Source organism: Pomacea canaliculata, linkage group LG1 (assembly GCF_003073045.1).
Source record: "Pomacea canaliculata isolate SZHN2017 linkage group LG1, ASM307304v1, whole genome shotgun sequence".
Lineage (NCBI taxonomy): Eukaryota > Metazoa > Mollusca > Gastropoda > Architaenioglossa > Ampullariidae > Pomacea > Pomacea canaliculata.
Genome location: NC_037590.1, coordinates 11,361,352 through 11,383,950, shown reverse-complemented (window position 1 = coordinate 11,383,950; position 22,599 = coordinate 11,361,352). Strand labels below are relative to the sequence as shown.

At 43.4% G+C, this 22,599-nt stretch overlaps 1 protein-coding gene across 2 annotated transcripts; it reads right to left on the bottom strand.

Annotated features, from left to right (window-relative positions):
• Positions 1-476: 476 nt before the first annotated feature.
• On the bottom strand, positions 477-21,133 carry LOC112566073. 2 transcript variants are annotated; one of them, XM_025242026.1, is made up of 7 exons: positions 21,023-21,133; positions 17,576-17,656; positions 14,468-14,570; positions 13,679-13,743; positions 8,585-8,687; positions 6,688-6,829; positions 477-6,524 (listed from the first exon to the last, which is right to left on the bottom strand). In XM_025242026.1, the coding sequence occupies exons 2-7, from the start codon at positions 17,607-17,609 to the stop codon at positions 5,388-5,390; spliced, it is 1,584 nt and encodes a 527-aa protein (XP_025097811.1). In that variant the 5' UTR covers positions 17,610-17,656; positions 21,023-21,133; the 3' UTR covers positions 477-5,387. The 2 variants fall into 2 exon arrangements, with proteins under 2 accessions (XP_025097811.1, XP_025097803.1); XM_025242018.1 differs by lacking the exon at positions 13,679-13,743 and adding an exon at positions 11,582-11,652.
• Positions 21,134-22,599: the final 1,466 nt, after the last annotated feature.

Sequence of the window (22,599 nt, the reverse complement as noted above, 5' to 3'; positions counted from 1 at the left end):
TCTTTCTTACATTGACTGCATCTCGTTATGGGTTTGTTCCCTTTGACCGAGATGTGAAGCATTTCGGGCCCGGAGTTGTTTTGGGTTTTTTTTTCCCCTTCAACAATGTTCACTTTCTCGACAGTGTTTGTTTCTTTCTCCTTTATTTTAGTTTTTTCATGTAAAAAATAAGTCCCGCCATTTTATGTAGGAAGTGCGTGAGAGAATTTTTTTTTTATATAAATATAAATAAACATTCTTTCTTAGTAGATTCCAACAGCCAGCTGCACATCCTCACATAATACACGTAAATTTTTTGTTTAAACCTTCTCTCAGAGAGAGATACCTAGACCGTTTTGTTTTTGACGAATAATAAAAATATGCTTAAAGCTTCATAAAAGGGACATAATTGTTCGTGACCTATTCCGTCGTTTATTTGGGGTTAGATACCTTGGACCGTGCTTCACACCGTTTCCTTCCGTGTCGTGCTTTCAACATTTTTTTTTTCTTCAGTAGTGATCTCTTATTACACACACGTTTAAATCATTTAAAAGAAGGTTCTGTCATTTTATAAGCATCACTGATCAACTTAAGTGGAATTTTCATTTACCTCACCTTTCTGTAAAGAATTTAAAGTACTGCCTTCGAATTTCTTTTAATGTACCTAGTGATTCATTTTAGCTATCTGGCACCGTTCTTTTCAGCATTTGCTAATATTGAGTTTGTTTATTTATATCTCTGTCGCTGTATGGTGTAATTAGGCTCTTTGATTTGGTATGACCATGCGAGCTGCTGAACAAGTCGGCGTTGCGACTACAATAAGAACAATTGGATAAGGTTTCTTGAAAAATAGTGGGTGCCTTGCTTTTACTAAGACTCTCATTCCACCGGTTGTCTTCAGTCCTCTTTATTTTTCTCTGTGCGTGTGTGGAAAGGAGTGGAAACGAGACTGCAGAATCTGTTTTGACATACAACTACACATAGTGACTCACTCTAACACATGTACAATCGCATCCATACGTTCGCCCGCCCTCATATGTATGTAGAGCAGTTTCGCCGGACACACACAAATTACACGAAGAATCACTTCTGAAAACACTTAAACTCCAAACGTTTCATGATTTATTGACGATGTTTCTTCCACAGTCACGAACATATATTACACTTTCATACCGGTGGTTCTTCTTTTGAAGCCCGCGGGCCATGTCAGAAATAAGTGTGATTGCTCACGTCTTTACGTGGCTTACTTGATTCGATGGCTTACGTTATTACAAACTAGCAATCAAGGTTACGTGAGTAAATGATTTACATAGTTGATTATCCAGTTTTCACCATGTCAGTTAAAGTTTAGAAAGGACCGAACCCTAAAATAGTGTCTGCTTCCGCATCTAATACCCAGTATCTAGTTCCTTTAAAAAAAATTTTTACATCAAGATTAGTCAACTAGTAACATAGCAACACAAGCCTACGTCCACAAAATTAACTCACTAACATCTGAATATGAATCAAAATATTATAAAGTTTTACCATCCATGTAAGTACAATAAGTCTAATCAGTTAGAAAACCAGAAAGCGTACAAAATCAAATGTAATAATACTACATTTGAACAATATTCTGAAATGTTTACTTTTCCCGTTTCCAAAGCTCCCTTCTCTCTAACATTTTGAGAATCTAAAATAAGCCAGTCAGTGTTGCTGAAGACACGCAGCAGACACATTTGCGTGAGACAAAAATAAAAAAATCACATGGAGCAACGGCTCAAGCAGCGCCGAAGGACACTGAGCACATATCTACTGAACACCCGCTTCCCGCCACACATCTTTTCTTGAAAATAAATACACCAGTGCCTGTGATGAACACAAACGATGACGTTACTTTGATGCCAGAAAGATTAAGTGATGAAATATTTGATGTGTTTTTCTCCTTGGCCTCCGTTGACCTTCTCGGAGTTATTCCTACAGACGAGGAAAAAAAAACACTTCCATCATCCAGCTCCTGCAAAATGTTGAAGAAAAAAAAAGGGAAAAGAAAACTCAACCAGCATGTGCTTAATACTTCCAAACACACAACCAGTCTCATCGCTTTGAAGCACAATGGAGTTCTGTGTGGAATGTTAAAATGTTCGTCAAAATGAACAATGCCATCAGCAAAGAATTACAAAAATAGTTCGACATCATTCACAACGACAAGAAGGTACCGCAAGTTACATAGATGACACTTCGGATCGTGAAAGGTCACAAGCCAACAGATGACACTCCTGTTGATGAGCAACGCTACGTCATCACAGTCTTCTTCTGGCACGTCCTTCCTATGATCCTTGGTGGACATGGCGGCAAGGCTACCACTGATGGAGTTATACGCTGTCCTTTCCTGATACCATCCTTTTCCAGCGATTTCAACAACCGAATATGACAGCGAGAGGGAGGGAGTGTTATAAAAAGGGAAAAAGCCAGGCTAGCAGTGCCAGAACAAAATTCAGTGGTCAGGCAGATGTACAGTGTCAAATCGTTGAATAGTACGCAATCAGTTCGTTCTCTATCCTTTCCCTAACAGACTGTCCATAGTGGTCTGTTGACTTTCCTCTCTAGGTTCATACATTCAATAACAGCGCCAACTGAAAAACAGTGTATTAACAATAATAACAATAATGAGGCAAATATGATCATACGTGTGCATACAGCAAACACGGCCACAACAATTGGGTGGGCAGGCTTGTTGGATGGCTCTGCATTCCCCTTTTCACATCAAGGGTTGATCTGACGCTTCTGTTCACCTATAGAATTCAGCCAGTTGATGCCAACACAACTTGCAGCTTTAATTTCCAGTAGCTTGTGACTCCACCCTTTCAAAGACACATCCCAATCCATTACTATAGCGACACTGTGATTCAGTAGGCTAACGGACTTTTGCTTGGATATTACGCAACACCAGCGTTAACAACCGATAAACGCTTCATGTACACCTTGCACAACATAACACTTCAAAAGTCAGGGGTGGGAGCCGGGGGTAGAATTCAGATATCTATGACCATACCTCTCCATTTAAAAAAAATCGTTTATTTGTTTATGTTTAGATCACGACTGAAAAATTGAAAACTGCTTTCATCACATTATCTTGTCGAGTAAACAGCTATCGTATCATACAGCTTTAATAAGTAAAACGCTTTGGCAGTTGTTCGTTTTATGTTTTCTAAATGGATTATGGGTGATGCCTTATATCTGTGAGAAATAAACTATCCGAAGCAACACTGATGGGTATGGCGGATTCATGCAACAGTCCGTGGAGATTAGAGTGAACGGCTTACAGCAGTCTCCGTGAAGCAGTCCTCCTGCGTCTTCAAAATAAATAATCAAGCATGGCGCCGTTTAAGATAGAAGGCAAAATAATGAAAATCCGGCGCCTAGCATTTATATTTTAAGATCAGATACTTTGGAGGCTCAAAACAAGAATCTGTGAGCTATAAATAAGGCCTGCCCAGTTCTTCTGTTGCTGCTTTGCCAAAGCCAAGTGCTTCCCTGGTATTCACGGAGCAAGCAAGTTCGGCTGGGTATCTCTAAGTAGATCCATCATCCAAGTACAGGGACGATGGGGAAAAGATTTTTTTGAAAATGAGAAGAGGGTAAAGGAAAAGTACCCGTTCTAGCATACAGGGTGCACACACAACGTTCCATCTCGGTATCACAATAATTGAAGAAAACACATTAAGCATGAATAACAAGAGTAATATGTCCTGGCTGGAGCAGGTAACATCGTTTTGAACATTTGTGGTTATTGTCAAGATTCTCAGATTATTGACCACATGTATGAACATATGAAACGCGTGTTATTCACGAAATATTTACTTGACTTTTTTTCCATTTCTCGACCATGCAATAACAGTAATTTGAGAATACAAAACCGTACAAGCTCAAGGTATAATAATGTACATCTTTCCTCGTTTGTCATCACAGTTTCGAACCAGTTTGCATTGACCTCAATGGTAAATTACGTAGCTTTGCTTTTCTACACCAAAACATTTCTGGAACTTACTCCCCTACCTGAGACGGAAACGTGCAAGGTGAAAGGTCGGTTACTTCAAGAAATCAGCTCTCCTTCACAAATCGAGCAAAAACAAAATAAGCAATAACAATAACCGACATTTGCCCTCTGCTTTGCTCCCCTAGCAACCATGCACACAAATGAAAAATGATAAATGTGCTTCTAAAAAAAAAAAAAAAATCCAGTAGGTGATGAAGACGTGACCAGAAAAGCAATAGTGTACAATTATTGGAGCAGAACACGAGTACACGGGAAACAATCGTTTCAAGAACTTGTCAGTGGGAAAACAGATGAACGAACACAACCATGCAGCCCTTGCAAGGGCTGCTTACAAAAGCGTCCACAGTTTTTAAGGGACGAGTCGGTGAGGTCCATGACAGTGTACGGAAGCTCACGTTCCGCTGGGTCCGGTGTTAAGCACGAGTTAGAGATGCAGGAGGAATACGTGTGCTCACGAAAGACAGACAGACAGACATACAGACAGTAAACTGACCTAGCGAGGTCATAGCAAGCAACATGACCTGTCAGATGCAAACAGCGGAACTGAAACGAGGACACCAAACAAAAGGATGCCGCTTCATGAGTGATGTCACATGCTGACAGGGTGCGTGTTGGAAAAGCCATGTCGGACACGGGACCTTGTCTGGGTTGAGCATCACGAGTGGCATGCGTGGCGATCTCTATACAAGTTATTACAAGTAGTACAAAATTGATAATTACAAACTGTGCAACACACCGACGGCACAGAATTACACAGCTGATCGCCCCGATACACTACGTACACCTGGCAGGAAACCTCAACAAGCAGTCCACGGCAGCAGAATATATAAACAGAATAATTAACCACTGAATAGTGTCATAGTCTGACACTCGTTGCCAAGCACTCAGCCTGGCCTAGAAAATGGCACACATAATCTGCAGGTAGTTAAATTAAATACAAGTACCATATATACAGACAACATTGCGTAATGTAAGCAATAAGTACAAAGCCAGCTGCAGTGGGGGGTGGGGGAAAGACACGATGTTCACAGAGTGACTGTTCTTCACAAAAGGTGCTCAGTGTAACCTTGGCGACAGGTTCACGGGTCATTCAGTCCCAGTGTCAACACCTCGCACCTTTATATCACGCACGATAAGTAAATACATGAACACGTGCACAGACAGCTCGAGTGAGGTGACGTGCACAGTGAGTGAAGTTTGTGTCACAGTCAATGTATTCAGTTCAAGGCTCTGCAGTCTCTCTGAACGTAAGGTCACAAAAGTCACGATGACACCTCGGGGTTGCCCCGGAGTCCGTCATGGTCAAAAGGGTGTGAGGCAGACTCTTGCTGCTTCTTGGAGTACAGGTGTACACAGTCGCTGAGGGCGTTCAGATGGGTATGGCCTCCTGGTTGTCACGGACGTCTCGCAGACGCAGCTCTCGCCGGTCGTCAAGACCCCCAGCCAGGTAGGTGTTGGGTGGGACATGCATGAACTCGTCCAGCAGCTCGCTGGGATCGGAGTCCGCCGTCGGGTCGAAGGCGTAGTGATAGGGGCGGGCAGTGGCGGCGGAGGAGAAGTAGGTCGGGCTGGTGGCTTCGCTGCCGCTGAGGTTCCGCACGGAGAATCCCCCAGAGTCCTCGTCGGACAGGCTGCTGGAGTTGGGCGGGGCGCGAACCCCCACCGGGAACTGCGAAGGGAAGGACTCAGGGCGGGGCTCCAAGGCGCGAGCGGGCGACGCCGGGGTCAAGGACACGGTAGGTGGAGCCGAGGGAGACGATAGACCGCCTCCTGGAAACGGCTTCTGCGGTTTGTGGACGTTGCGGGTCAGGTCCTCTTCGCTGATGTGGAGGAGGGGCAGCTGAGGGCTCGTCACGCTCTCTCCTTCGTTGTCCGAGTCGCCGATCAGCACACCGTTCATGGGAGGAGTCTCCGGGAAGGACACGTCCACGACCTTGACCGTGTTGGGCGCATCTTTGGACGGGGGAGTGTGCAGGATGGTGTTGGGGGCATTAGGAGCCTTCGGCAGCGGCTTCATCTGCGCGTACACGTTGGCGGTCGGACGCACCTCCATCCTCACCGGTTCCGACATCTCCGTAAATGGAATTAGAGAGGAGAAAGTCTCGGGTGTCCAGCCTCCCTGCTTTTCATGTTCGGGGCCCAGAAACCTTCGCTGGTCAGTGGGATCAGGCCCCGTGGCAGTTAGTTCTACTATCTCAGGGGAGTTCCCCCCCGTAGTGATGGGGGCGGTCACACCGACAGGGGTCCGGGTCTCCGTGACATTGTCGTCCTCGGGGGCGGCCTTGAGGCGATGCCGCGGCTCTCGTCGCTCTAGCGGGTCACGGTCCGGGGTACGGTGACCTGACCTCTGACCGTTTGCAAGGATAGGCGGCGCGGCGACAGGGGCAGTAACAACGCTGCTGACCATAGGGAAGGTCCTGTCCAGATGCAAGAAGTTGCTGTTGGCGTTGCTGGTGAACTTGGTCAGTGGGTTAGGCAGATGAGCGTCTGCTTCTGTCTGGGTTGCCTAGCAACGAATGAGAGACATGAATGCAGGCGCGCGCACAAACACACACTGTCAGTTCATCCAGCCACACGCAATAAGTATAATAAAATGTAACAAGTGAGTCCTTATTACTCTCCCATGTCTGTAAGCAAGGGGAAAGGACCGGCATGCACTGAGGTCATACCTGGTGAGTTGACGGGGAATAGTTGGGTGCATGCTGTCCTTTTGAGCTTGCTTCGGCCTTGTCTGGTAAAAGTCGGTCACTCTCTGGGTCCCCGTCTCGTTTCATCTTCCTCTTGTTCGCCTCTGACCTCTTCCGACGGCGACTGCAACACACGTGCACGTGCAGGAAAAGCACAGCAACAACAGCACCAACATGATAACGGAGAAAACTCTTCACACGCCTTCGGTGAGCTCCAACCTGTCTGTAGAGTTGATTGAACGCAGCACGTGGGTGACGTGAGTCGCGTGCAGTCACACACACACACACACGTGCAGCACATGCACAGCACTTTGACAGTGACGTCCGTCACAAGACACACATCGCACGTAAAAGAGGTGCACGTGCACTTTAAACTTTGACCTCAGGTCAAGACTGTCGTTTCAGCCCAGGAGTGAGCAGCCATGTTAATGTTGTACAGAACTAGCCGACTTCATTCTGTTAATGGTCATGCAGATGCAGGAGTCTGATGGTGAGAGTACAGATGTATATCATGCCACAAGCAGAGTTCGTACCGACATTCCACTAACGGGCAGGGTTCAAACTACTAAAGAATCGGGACACAACCCGCTTCTGAGTTGGGGGCGATTTCTGTTTAACCAACGGAATTTTTTTAAGGGGAACCTGGTGAGGGATATTTCTGGCTGTTTTAACCCTTCTTTTCTGTGCAGGAAGTGAGCTCACTAAACCTACAAGAGCTTAGCTCCGTGACAATGAACCTTCAATTTCTTTATTGTAGAGAATGTGGCTTTAAGTACTGATTGTTGTCTCCTGGGGGGGGATGCTGCTAAACTACATCATATCATCGTTTAGGCTAACACTGGGGGCAGAGTCACTGCTCTGCAAATGTTGATGAAAATTAAGATGTTTCTAGATAAAAGTGGGTAGGAAAGTTGACTGTTCACAAAATGTCGTCTGGTACTCCACTCCCATGCTGTTCGGTGTGTGGAAACATGGCGTGTTCGCCATTTTGAAATAGTGTAACAAGCATGTGCGTCACAGTGAGACACGTGCGTTAGTGACGTCAACACCAGCACGTACACGAGTTCAGTTATCTTATCTGACAGACATGCATACAGGCACGAACAGGCAGCCGAACATTCGCATCGGACCTCCTGACTGACCATTGTTGTGTGTGATATCTACTGACCAACAAAATGGCCGTCTTCTCAAAATCTCAGCCTGGCAGCACGCGACAGTGCTGACAAGCCCTCCACACATCCAATATCGAATTTATTTATTTATTTGTCCACGACTAAGCGACTTGTTCGGCTGCCCCAGTACGTGACGTGCATGAGAACTGAGAGACATCGCACGCACAGTTTCATCACAGACGTCACTCAGCAAGGCAGTGTTAAAGACAGACCCTATGGTAGTAGAACTAAAGCTTTGTAGAAAATGGACCGAGGGGCATTTGTAGATTAACAGTAGCTGACGCAACGATCGGCGAAACTTTTATTCATTTCCTCGTCTGTCTGCAAACCTTTGTACATCCTACGTTTGGTATACAGTACGTTTTTATTTATTTTTGTACACGAAATGAACAAAAGTTGACAATACAGTTGGAAAATAATTCAAATTTAGTTTTCTACTTTTTTCACAAAGATTTGCACAATTGTCCACGTGCGCAGGACAAAGAACTTAATTTCTACACTACAAGACTCGTTCGGCTCGACGAACCTTCTAGAATTTGAGCCCAACGCCGATCGTACCTCAGCAGAACTGTAATCTCTCAAAGGGGGATATTTTTTTTTTTAGTCAAGTCGTATTGTCTGTTGTCATGGGAGCTGGGAGGCGGGGGAGGGGAGAGACAGGTCAGAGAGGGGTGGGGCTGGAGTGGGGTGCTGCACGATGCACTTACTTTGCCAGGAAGTAGGAAGCAATGCAAATGACGAGGAACACCAAGACAGCGATAACAATCCCAAAGATGATCAACGTGCGCTCATACAAAAGAGTGGATTGACCTGAAAAACACAAGGCATGCGGCTGGTCACGTGGTCGACCACACAAGGCACGTGCGCACGCGTTGGCTGGTCTGGACGGCGTGCACGTGACGTGCCCGTGACCCTGCTTAACTCACAGAAACTCTAGAAATCTAGACTTCTGCAAACATTTCCAGCTACAGGTGAACAAAGTCCTGCCCATGCGTTAGCTCTAAAAGAAGAATCCCTTTACTTAAAGATGCCATTAGCTAAACCTACCACACATCCACACAATAATAACAACAACAACAAATAATTACATAAAAAAAGCTGCGCAGAATTAGAGGAGCGGTGGTATGTGCACCTGATAATGTCTTGGTGGTTAGATAAGCTGTAACTCTGGAACTATTTCAAGGTAAGGTAGCCGTTATATTATTTAATCCCAGAGAAATCATTTTAGAGCAGGGTCGCCATCTCTCCAGATTGCCCTGATTTTTTTTTTTTTTTTTTTTTTGGACCAGGCCATTTACTGTTGAAGTACTTCATGGTAGGTCAACTACATCATGGGAAATTAAAATTCCAGGCACCGACATCTGGAAACTTACAGTGTGTCGCCGATAATGGGAAATTCGTGTTATATCCTCCAACATTCACGTTTTAAACTGACACCACTGCACTTACCCCCGCCATTACCAGCACGAGCTTCATTTGTCATTTGGGAGGAGAGGGGAATCCAAGGGACGTTATTCAAGTACAACTCTAGGACTTTAAATAATAATTGAAAAAATAAATAAGCTAGGAAATAAATTTATAATCACTCACTCTCTCCTTCAAAGCTATTTATAGCCCCTCCTCTCTCAAACTAAGTCGAATTTTGTAAGATTCACTTAAGAACTATTCAATGTAGTTACAGTAATGCATATCAGTTAAGCCAATAAACCATCAAACAAGCATCACGAAACATGCAAGCGAACAGGCAATGATGGCAGCAGCACGGCAATCAGAAAAATAAATAAGTAAATAAACCAAGTAAATAATTGAAAGCAGGACAGTGATAGAGATGACAACCATCAGCATGCAGAGAGAGAGAGACCTCGTGAGGCTCCATGGCAACATTACAACAGGAACCATCACAGAAGTCCTCTCAAAGCTTTGCCACTCTTTCTGTCTGGGCCTGAGTAAGCGAGGTTTGCAGGCGCTCGATGATCTCTTTATTATCATCTGTCAGACTTTTAGTATCAGCTTCATGTCCTGGCGTGTTCACCAAGTGAAAATCAGTTTCAGTTTATAAGAAAGACCAGTACGCGCCACCATATTCGCCAGAATTCAGACCAGGCAGAGGAAGAGCATTTAAAATGGTTCACCTCTACACTCTACACACAAGGAAGATTAAAAAAAAAAATACACAAAAACACAAGAACAAACACAAAAGGCAGCTTCCGAAGCATCAAAGCGGAAACAAGTTTGGTGATCGTAAAAACATTGTACATTTGTATGCATCACCTGGAACTTCACTAAGCAAGCAGCTAAGCAGATTTAAGATCATAAATAATTAGAAGCAAAAAAATGAAAAATGAGTATAAACATTAAAATATAATGGAAGAGATGAGAAAATGAAAAAGGAACTCTAGAAAAAATGTTAAACAGGCAGGGGAGCGAACTGAAGGCATACAAGTATGAAATAATACCATTCCCGCAAACGACCATCCAAGTTATAAGGCAACAGGTGAACAGTAATGATAATAACGGTAATGATAATGACTATAATGGCAATATTTAGGGTAATAATGATCAGTACGACAATGACCATGATGGGGTGGTAACAGGACACAATGACAGAAGTAAAACTGTACAAAGCGCGATGCAAATCTCGGATGCTCAAAAGCAACCATTAAGATTTTATTTTTAAAGACCCAGAGGGGTAAAATTTTTACAAGTTAGTTTATTTCATAACAGTTATTCCCAAGGCTTCAAACATCGACACGAATATGCCGTGACGTCACATAACGTGACGAATACGTGTTCTGGTCACGGTTGATGGCAAACAGGTGAGGATGTCGACGGTTGCTAGCTGGTAGGTGAGGATGTCGATGATTGAAGCCTTGTCATGTCCACAGAAGAGTTGTTCATATTTTTGGCTCTGATTTAAGGAAATAGCCCTGGGTAATGAACTCAGCCCTGGGTAATGAACTCAGCCCTGGGTAATGAACTCAGCCCAATGGGTCTTTAAAAATGGCCACCTGCTTCGTAAAATAAGTGAAGTTGTGGGGAAAACCTAAAGTGAAACAGTATAATTCACATTTTCAACAGCCGCGATTTAAAATTTCAGGCTGACTTTCCCAGGCGACAATTCCGGAAACAACAATTTTTACAACTTTGTCGACCGAATTTAAACATTTGTTGCCGATATTAACAGCCGGTGTTGAAACAAAAGAGGGCCCAGTAAAAAAAATGGCATTTATTACACTTACACGAGCCTGAAATAAGCAGAATGAGAATGCCAGTTATGCAACCGAAAGTACTGGTCTCAAAAAAATTGTCACAAGGTACATGCAAACATCTTTAATATTTCAAAAACCAGCATGCACATCTAAGCCAGCTGACCGATGCTCAGGTTCACAAGACACGCTTGGACTCTCATAGTGATAGTCTACTTCCGCTCTAGTCCTCCTTGCTTCTTGATCACATTTAAACAGAAATTCCAGCCCTGCCCTATATTATCCACCATCCCTCAGCAACTACAAGAGTCTGAAACTGAATGTAGGTTACGAAGAATCAGCAGCTTCTTTTTTATTATTATTACACACTGCCAACAACAACAACATCTCCAGGTCTATGTTCTTTCAATAACTATAAAAAAACTTAGTATTTGTTCATAGCCAATCGTGTCCTGTGAACGGAGCAGTGAGGAGGCTGGCGACCGACGAGATACATACGGCTATACTTGTCCTGAACGCTGAGGTTGTCTAGGAGCTCGCAACGCTGGCCCGCCCACTCTGCCGGGCACCTAGGGGAGTGACAGTAGCAAAGCAGAATAAGCACAGGTGAAAGGTCAGGATGAACAGAGGTTAAGGTCAATTTACGGAGGTGGCAAGGGTCAAGACGATGCGATCTTCTGCAGAAACAAATCTGACCTATGGAGAGGATGTTCATCAGTAAATAGTTGGAAGGATGATAATGAAGAAACGAAAAAAAAAAATCGTTCTTAGAACAAACTGAATGACGAATGTAAATGGCGGTTTGTGACAGATGATAATACAGGTGAAGAATACTGAGTATGGAAAACAAAAGAAAACAAATAAAAAATGCTAGCAGAAATATATGTAAAAAGAATAAATCCAATGCCAGGCACCCGACTCCCTGTCACAGAGGAATGCTACTTTCTGGCGAGAGAGAGATGCTGACAATCCTAAATAATGTCGAAAAAACGCTGCGTCAGCATATGGAGACAGGTAAACTGCAAGAGCTGACAACATGGCAGGCAGCAGCAGGCAGGCAGACAGACTGACAGCTCATTTACAAATACTAAAATAAACCAATAAAACATTACACTGCACCGCTGCCTTCCTGCTGTCTGACAAATAAACCAACTAACACTTAGCTACTATTCACGCCTAAAGCGTTTGTCAAACAATTTTTACAAAACAACTGTCGGACTAATTCCTTCAGCGAAAGATTGTTTTCGTTTCAAAGACTCTCAGATGATACTGAGCTATTTACATATTATGTACACTGTAATGTTAGCATAGACTTGCACTGAGACATCAAACTGTTTATTAGTTTACACTGAAACTGGTCAGTATTGGCATAACCACTCGCTATCTCGTGTTAGGCTTCAGTCCACACTAATACAAACATGCAAGTTCACTGAGATTCTCAACTGGACATCAAATGATCCTCAGCATGCTTTACATTAATAGTTTTTTTTTTTAAATTGTATTTCATTTCCTAACAGTATTTATAAAATTCAAGTCTTCCCAACAGCATATGCTGTTTTATTTTAATTTTTATTTATCCACTATACTAGCGAGGATAATTTTTAGATATCGAAACTAAGGGTTCGGCCTTGACATTCTGCCCTGGACCAGCGTGCCATGGTCAGAGCTGCCAAAAGCAGATACAAGATCTTTGGTAATGAGGTTAGAGCAAACGCACACAAAACCACACAAAACAGAAGGGAAATCTCCGCAAATTCAAAACGGTTTCAAATGCAGCTGATGCTTTTCATGGCATTCCTCGATCTTCAGATTTTACCATCACTTGTCCTCCCTGTTACTGCCCTACAGTCCACCCCGCCCCGCTAGTCTCTGTCTTGTGGAACAGACGACAGGACTGGACATGCCATCACCCACAGACAGGACTTTCTTGTCATATTTGTCAGTTGAATTAATTGTCCACAAATTTTTGTTACTTTTGTTATTTAAGTGGCATGCACAAACAAGTATTTACACAGCTCTGCATGCAAAAATCGCTTCACTTTGTACAGCAATGGGGTGAACACCCGTCACGGCTTTTCTTCAGCCTTAGAAGCAAACAAAATGGACATGCACCCGTTATTTATGTTTCTTTATACAATCTTGGGGTAAAAAAAATAAATAAATAAACGAATAAACGGACTCGTCTGGAATACCGCCATCCAGGCAGGTTGAAGACTACCTCATGAAGAGTTAATCTTCACTGAATATTGTTGGTCGACTGGTCAACTGATGTTCGTTTACCGTCGTTAGGACAAAGAAATGATGCAAGCCAACGTCTGGAGCTTTTTACAAGACTGGGTAAGCCAAAATTCTAAATGTGGAAAATTATTTAGAAAATTTTAAAAACATGTCTCATTTAGTTTCAGCAACCGGGCATGCCAATGCTCAAACACAAGTAGCAGCAGCCAAAAGTTATTAAAGGGGAACTACACACGCTGGCTAGTTCTGAACGTTTGAATACTTTCTGCTCATTATGCGAGTCATGCCATGCCAAAGCAATCGACAACATTTGTCCACCTGTTGATAACATATGGTAGAACCGCATAGCTCCTTCACCTTTGAGGATGGAGGGGTGTGCGACTTCTTTCTCACACCGTTTACCTTCGTAAGACTCCGGGCATCTGTTGTTCACAAAGACCACCTTGTCTTAAATTTCACAAGCGTTTCATCAGCGAGAATTACTCTTTACTATGATAGGCAGAGGTTAACATCACTTAAAAGGTCATAACACAAAGCCTTTTGCAATCATTGATGAAACCATTTATTCACAAAGGGTAGAGACAGAGTGTTTAGCATACTGGGACTTCGCGAGTCCTCTTCCTTCACACACTATACTGTACTGTGTTAAACAACCTTCTCGACGATTTCGTAACTAATTTGTCTATTATTTTGAAGACATCACATGCTTTGTATACTGGACACCCTATTCACACACCATAGGCTACAAACATTGCTTAAACCATATTTCTGACAAAAGGTTAGGGTAGTAGCTTTTTTTTTTTTGTAGGACTACAGTGCAAGTTTTAAAGGAGAATGTTACAATGTCGAAGCACTCAAGGCCATGGTAGACAAGTTTAAATGGACAGCAAACGGGTATAAAGTTCGTCTTGTGGTGGAGTGTATTGTGTGTTCCAAACGTAAGATCCAGTCGCCATATTTTCACACTGTTATTCGTGAAGATCGCCATCAATTCAAACATCTAACATTTCACAAAATATGTTCAGAGTATATTTGATCATTTAATATATTTTTTCCTTTAATTTCTAGTAGTGAAGTGGGTACTAGTTTTTGGATTTCTTAACCCAAACAATGAATGCCCAGCTGCTAATGAAACTTTGTACTCACTCGCAGAATGTCTGGTGTAGTTCGGGTATGTACCGACAGGTGCCCCCGTTAAAACAGAAGGTCTGCTTCTCGCAGGCTTTGTAGATCTTTTGCGGCGCCGAGACTAGAGGCAAAGACATGAACAAAAATGACATGAAACAGACTTGTATATATAGATGAAATAAATGTGGATACAAACAAAATAATTGCGGATCCACAGAGAACAATTATTTACACACATGAACTATATGAAGACTTATGAGTTTGTTGTTATAGCGCAAGGTCACGCTCACGAAGGAGAATGCAAGATTTATTCAGAATGGACTGCGGCTACAAAAGAAGATGACTGCGCATACACAATGAAATGTATCAAACTTGCAGTCCCCCTCCCCAACACACAGATATTGTATTACTACAGCGAAAAAACGAGCGATTTAAAAACCTCAGCTTTGGGTCTCCTTCAGAAACCTAAGAAACACTCATCACACATTCTTCATTCATCTGCCAGAAAGCTTTATACTACCTTATAATGTATTTTATCTACAAAAATATCCTAAGCTATTTTAAGTGTGAGGGAGAGATCTCTAGTACATTACGCACCAGCGGAAAAACGTGCAAAAGGAATGTTGCAGAAGACAGAAAAATAAAAGAAGAAAATAGCGTGTCCTGATAAGGTCCGACACCCACAGCTGGAGCATCTACCTGCTGTCTCCCACCCGCCCTACCCGGTGTCTCTCTACGACGCCGTGCCTAGAAAAGAATATGAAGAATGTCTGCCGAATTATTTTTCCATCTTTCTTCCCTTTTATCAGTTCGAGTGCTCGAACATTCTTTTTCTACAACTTGTTCTTCACATGCTCCACGGTGCAGTTTACCCAAGACTGTTCCAGAAGGCGATCCGTTTAAAAGTCTCGGCTACAAAAAGACATGAGAGATAAGAGTTCGGCTTCTCCTGTGGAGCATGCTCATATCTGGACCTTTTCCAACCAGACTCTCGAACCTATCATGCCTGGCATTGACATTTAGTTGGGATGAAATAAAAAAATATGGTGAAAACTACGATTTATGAACAAGGGAGGTAACATGTTAAAGAGACTGGGTCCGCAGTTGTCCACTGTTGTCAAAATTGAGATTTGTCGTGTCACAACCATGTTTTCATGAGCATACATGGAGGATACCTGCCCGACCTTCTTCTGTCAACATTTTTAGTTCTCCAATCCTTTTTTACTCTAGTCACACGGACAGACAGACAGACATTGTGTGCGTGAGAGAGAGAGAGGGAGAATAGAGAGCAAGAGTGAAGGAGTGTTCCAAGTTCGCGTGGCCTAAATATTTTCCTAAAAAGTGCTTTTGTCTGGAGACACGTGACATAGACCAAGCTGCGATTGCGCGATCTCATTAGAGGAAAACTTCATCAGGAATTTGCAGGCCACCTAGTGGCCCACTTCCGCTCATCCACTCGAGGACCGGAAGAACCAGTGACCTTGACCAATCAAAAAATCTCCCTGAGGGGGAAATGAACACTTTGATCAAGCCGTCCTCTTGTGGCCACTCCAGATTTTAGTGAGATGACTTCTTTTGTCGAAAGACTTCTCCGATTTTCCTACAGCCAATGACCTGGTTTGTATTTTTCTTTAAAGGGGTGCTTGATACAGGACATCGCTAGTTCTCGTCCATGGGTTAGACACGTGTTCAAACAAACCTTTCACAAACTACACACATCACCTCCCTTGCTTGCATTCATCGTCTCACGAATGCCAGTAAACTGGTTAAATTTGGAAGTAAAAAAAAAAAGCATGTCTGAAGTGCATGCGAGGTTTAATTTAAGGTTCCTGCAGCTTGTCTTGAAAACGCATTACGAGTACCTGGAATCGTTTATCAAACATTTGCTGCTTCACTGCAAACACGAGCGGGTGTAAAGATACACGCACGACCGTCAGATGCAAGTAAAAATGTCGGCTGAAAATCATATCACAAGTTCCTCCCTCCCAGTCTCAGGAAACGCCTCCAGTTTTTTTGGGAGGATCGAATTTGAGGAGAACCTTAACTAGGACTTGCTGTCTACAGAAGCAACCATTCCTACCTTCAAGTTCCCTTTCTTCCATTAACATTCTCCAGAATACACTTCAAAACAGATTTTTTTAAAGAACAAGATACATATGCCATTTATGTTTCTATATGAGATCCAGTTTTGTGCCAAATATTTTAACTTTGTCAGAATTGTAAACAGATGCTGATTCATATAAGTAGTGATAAATGTGCATCAGTATTAATGGTTATGATCCTCTCCAAGCAAAGATTCACAACCGGGTCCGCACAATAAAAAAGAAGCGATGGTTTATGAGCTAGTTGCAATAAATTAAAAAAAAAACATCAGCACTCAGTTTTCTAGTTAATTCATCACTTCAACAAGACTATTATTCATGCATTAATTTATTATTTTGTTCCTAGATTCCTGGCATGCCAACGCACAAGGCCAGTGTCACAATTAATGAATAAATAAATATATAGAACAAAAACAAACGTCTACAGTAATTGATTAATAAACTCGAAACAAAATCCTCTCCACACGAATTTGATTAGATGGTGTTACATCCCCATGGGAAAAAAACCAAAAACAAGCCAACGGATGCACAACACCAGCATCAAGTATTGTTCACTGGTGGATGCTCCTTGCATCCTATGAAAGGACTGTACAAGGGTTGTTCATCGTCTGAACTTGCCAGGTCTTTGAGTACAAAGATTCTGTACACTTGTCCTCTGTACTCTGAGGTCTCAACTGGTCAGAACGACAATTACATTGACTTACACCAAAAGCCGGGTAGCTTATTGGGTAAACGAGGTTTTGTGGATTTATCAAAGGCTGAATGCGGTTGTGTTCGTTAAACGAATAAAAGAATGTCAGAGTTTAAATGTCACTATGAGAAAAACGAGAATCAGATGCTGAGAAAATAATCTGTCCATGGTTACTAAGTATCTGTTTAATAAGGAGGGTAGGGGTATATCTGTTACACGTCGTCCCATGCAGGTGAAATGCAATGCCGTGAGACGAGGTAAGTAGTTGACACACAGTCAGTAGACTAAGCCAAGAACAACGACACTTGCTGCAACGGAGAGAAAAATTCTGACCATAGTCATGACTTCCATTGGCCTCCTCATTCATGTACCCGTAGTCGGGGAACAGACCGTACAACACGATCCGTTTCTTCACTGCAAAGTACAAATAAGAGACACACCACATGACACCTGTTCATACCACAGTCAGCAGCACCTGCGTGGTCTGTGTGTGAGAGAGAGAGAGAGCGAGAGAGACAGAAGAACTGAATGCATCTGTAGACATACCTGTGATGAACGTATGCTATCTGATAACATCTCTGAACTCGTATTACTGGCCAATAACTAAAATGGGTAAAATCGGGGCTAATTTAGGGAGGGAACTAGCGTCTTAACCCGACAGGTATCAACACCTGGTTTATGAGCCACTGTGCAGCTGAGGTTAGCTCACCTGTCGTATAGTCAGGCTGCGCATGTTTGGTCACAAGGTGTGGCGGAAACAACCAACCAAAACGAGAAAAAAAAAATTTAAATCAAAAAAGCTGGAGGAGACTGCGTGCAGTCAAATATATCCCTAGTTTGAGATGTAGTTTTATTTTTGTTTACACTGAACTCTCAGAATACTGAGTTTATTTAATTTTTAAAAATTACCAAACACCTTTGTTTCCATATTTTTGTCTAATTCATTTGTCACTGATGATCTCTTCATTGTTATTTTACATGTGGAGTGGTGTGTTTCCTTCGGAAAGGGTTTTCTCCGAAAATTACCTGCTGGTAGACTTGGCTAGCCCTATCATGAAGCGATGAATAAGGGTTATAGTCGCTATATGCAGGTAGCAAAACTCTATTCCGGGTAGCAGGTTTGCAAACCAAGCTCCACGCATACGAGCCTGATGGACAGCCTGACTGAAGTATGTTAACCGAACTTTTTTTTTTTATATAATCTAAAGGGCCACACCTTGTGCAAAGTGGGAGAAAAATGTATGTCATGTCACAGGGTAGAATTTACAAACTGTCTTTTTACCTATCCTTCAATACGTGTGTGTGTGTGCGCGCGCGCGATTTTCAGTAATTATACTTTTATATTATCTGGTGAAAGGTAGGCACAAGTTCCTGACGAGATTTAGTTTTTAAATATTTTTCAGCTGTATTTCTCGCCTTCGCGAAATATCCGCTTCCTCTGAGGTCAGGTGGTGAGCCCCGGACTCTCGGGAAGGTTCTACCTATCGCCGCGCTCTTCATAAAAGAGCATGCAAGACCAGGTTCTAGACACCTCCGGTACCCAGCCCCTGGCTGAAAGATCATGCAGTCAAGGTTCTGGAAACTTTATCAGCTTTATCTCGGTAAAAGTAACATGAGCTAGCCCCCTCGGCGAGAGAAAAATAAACGAGCGGGTGCTGTAGGTGCCAAGCTACCGCCCAGCCGGGTTGGGTCGGGAGGGAGGAGGAGGAGGGTCGGGTACACAGGTTGTAAACTGAGGGATCGGCAGTTAGCTCCAGTTGGAGAGCAGTTCGCACTTGGGCTACGGTGCGGGGCGGGAAACGGCTAAAACTGTAGAGGGCCAAGCTGAGGAGGCACACTCCTAAGCAAGCGGATTTTTGTTTAAAAAAATCTTGTTAATGTCTTTTTTTTCTTTCTTTGTTAAAGCATCGTCGACCAGGTAAACAGAAAAAAAAAACCGACTGACGAAATCTCCAATGTCAACAACACGTAACTGTAGTCGCTTCCTGTCAGCGAATGTTGTGTCGGTTGGTTGGTTTATTTCTTAGGAAAGTGCTTCCACCTTGCGGCGATTTCGTACTAGGGGGGAATAGGGAGGGGAAAAAACCGAAGTACCCAGAGAAACCCCCGACACCCAGTCCTACGGACAGGTGTCACATACAATGTCCTGAGACGAGGTCTGAACCCCGAGCCGCTCACTGTAGAGGTGACAAGTGTTTTAACCACTACACTACCGGGCGTCCTGAATGTTGTGTCCACCATTGGCATACGTGAAATATGTCGGAATTATTACACCAAAAAAAGATTTTCGGTCTGTGTTGGCAATTATGTAAACTCTACGGACCAAGGAGAATTCACAAATTGCAAAATCACTTGCTAGTTCGTAAGTAAATAGTAAAAATCACTCTGTATTCTTCAACTCTCCAGTTCTACCTATTTCCGAAAAGTCAAGTTGCACCAAGTTCTCCAGGAAGCGCCGACTTCACGGTCTAGTAGGCTGTGCCACCACGTGACCTCATCACGCAGCGGGAGCCCCGGTCTGTGATGAGCAAAGGATTCGGAGAAGAAACGATAACCGGGAAGCGCTGATGGGGGAGAAGGGGGCAAACAAAATGGCTTTCCCGACTTCCTTTGAAGTCGGTGGTACAGCACCTCCTACAACGCAAAGTTTATCGTCTGCAGCTCGCATTGGGTCCAACTGCGCCGCCCCGTGCTCCTCCCGGTCCGTGCTGTGGTCGCTGGCATGGCGGTGGCGGTCAACTTGAGCGAGATCTTTGCTCTCTGTTCCTTATCTTCCCGGAGTTGCAGACAAGATACAGGGCAACAGACCCGACACACTGCTGATACCGCCAAAAGCATGCTTTGTCACGCATGAAGTCTTGAGATTTCCCTTTCCTTATTATTATTTTTTAATCCCCCTTTTTCTTCTGCAGGCAAGAGAAAAGGAGGACGAAATGTGCCAAAAGACGTTTTCTTCATAACTGAGAGGTTGCTGGGAATGGTTCCGTTTGAAGTAGAAGCATGAAGTGAGTCACCCGGTGCAGGTTGCGATGAACAGCTCGAAATAAGTACACAGTTGCTTTATTTTTTTTTAAGATGTTCCGTTGTGTTAGCATGACCGAGAGCACAGTAACAGAAACCTTCGCTGAAGTTTCAGATTCTTTGCTGATGGCGCAATCTGCGGCCTGTCGAGTGCCGCGCGCTGTGGGACGGTTTTATGGAGGATGCCGCGAGATTTTCAGCCACGACATGGTCCATTTCCAGTTGTGCGCCTCTGGCTTCGCTATGCCAGATTTACCACCAGTATATTTCGCTGACATAAAGCAGGAGTTTAAAATAAAATCAAAGGAACAGAAAGCGCAGCAAAAATCCCGAGTTATGCCAGTGTCGGTCTCCCGTACTTTGGCCTCCAGCAGATTTATCGCTGACACTAAAAACATTTGAATTTCTTCCTTGGAGGACTTTTTGTGAAAAGTCACTTGGACATTCCGCAGGCTGTTTGATATGGCGCACGATTAATCTTTTTTAAAATTAGAGTTGTAGCTTGGCGTTAAGAGAGAATGGGGAAGCTGCGAAAATCTAGAATCTTCGACAACGACTGAGAAAAGGAAGCACACCGTCCATCACACGCACCACGTCAACACCTGGTGGCTACCCAAGGTGGACAAGCCACTAATATGAACATCCTCCCCACACACACACACGTCCGCCAAAAATTACTGTTCAATTATCACGAACAGCATTCCTGACTGAATTAAACAATCAGCATATACAGTAAAAAAACAACAACAATAACAATACCTTCCACGGTGACATTTTTGCGGGCAGTCCCCAGCGCGTTGTCAGCAACACACTCATAGACCCCGTCATCCTTCTGTCTGTGTTTTTGAAATTTTCAGTCTTGAGCCCCGTCTGAAATGACAAAAAGAACATGTAGTCATTGCAGCTTGTGAACACGCCACTACCCTGTATATCAGCTACACACTACTACTACTTCTGCTAAAAATGATGACAGGATAATACAATGTATTTTATTATATTGAAGTTAAAAACAGTGTCGGCCTAATGATTTTTATTTACACTTTGTTTCTTTGTATGGTTCGGAATCTTCAGAACAGTTTCTAGAATCATGTAGGATGACTTAAAAATAGTATCCGCTTCGACGAGTAACGAACTATCGCTCCCATAACTTAAACGACCACCCTGACACACTTTTCACTGACAACACCAGCAAACTCCAGCATCAGAAGCTGCCGACCTAATCTGAGAGGTCGGTCGTAATGACGGAAATGGGTCGACACCCCTATCAACCCCGGTTATCCGGTCATAACCAGCGAAACAGTAAAATTTTGAAAGACTTTATTCATAGTAGCAGACGCACACAGGAAATGCCGGTAGTCCTGATATTAAACCGAAGACCGTGGCGGCCATCCAGCGGCGGGGAGCAGGAGGGAGAGAGGAACAAAGGGGCGCCATTAACTTCACGAGTGACAGCACTAACAAGCCGCAACCCCCAGACATCTGATAACGGCGCAACTCCTGCACCGCACTCTCAGCTGGCAACGATAAGGGGAGGGTCGGGTGACCGGCTGAGTGTCGGAGGCAGGAGTCGATACCTGACCCCTCTTCAGCAGGATGCACGCAGCACTCAGTAATGTGTCGCTTTGGCGCGAGCTTGGCCCCTCCCCGACTTCTGCCTCTCACCCCTCCCTCGTGTTCAAAAGACTTTTTAGTTCCAATGTTCGGCTACGAGACTTTCCTCCATTTTGGGGGACAGGACAGCGACCTCAAGTTCCCTCCCAGTCTACGGAAGTGAAGAAAAGATGGAACAGAGGTCGTCGCCAATGAAAAAAAGATGCGAAGTGAGAGAAAAAAACCAACAAATAAAAATAAAATAGATGATGATGTAGACTTCTCTTTCCAAAGCGACTCGCAAGTACAGGAGCATCCACAAGTTGCTTGCACAGCAAACATGGAAACAGTTCCAGGGAAATGTTTTTTCCATGTCACTAGCAGTAAACATATCCACATTTGTTAAACATAATATTATCCACGATCGTTTTTACTCTTTTCTTTTGATTCAGATACAAAAGATTTTCGTTAGTTTATTACAATAAGTAAATATATAAATAAAACTGCATGAGACGGCGAAGTGTGTTATTTTTTTGTCGTCTCCATGTTAATCAAAATATTCCTCCCAATTTCCTGTTAATGGACAATAAAAGCAATGTAAGTTGATGACATATCGCTGCTCGGTTTATCGAGTAGTTCAGACACAAGTGTTTACCTGGAAAGGTTGTACAGAGTCAGGTGTAATCTAACGTAATGTAGATGTTCGCAAAAACATTCAATCAAGCAGAACATGATAAAGGTTGAGG

Excerpts from the sequence above, each read along its gene's own strand:
- LOC112566073 (XM_025242018.1), bottom strand. The coding sequence starts at position 17,609 with ATGAATGAGGAGGCCAATGGAAGTCATGACTATG. Across the intron at positions 14,571-17,575 it reads CAATGGAAGTCATGACTATG|TCTCGGCGCCGCAAAAGATC; the intron begins GTCAGAATTTTT and ends CTTTGCCTCTAG. Across the intron at positions 8,688-11,581 it reads CGTTCAGGACAAGTATAGCC|GTCAATCCACTCTTTTGTAT; the intron begins GTATGTATCTCG and ends TGTGTTTTTCAG.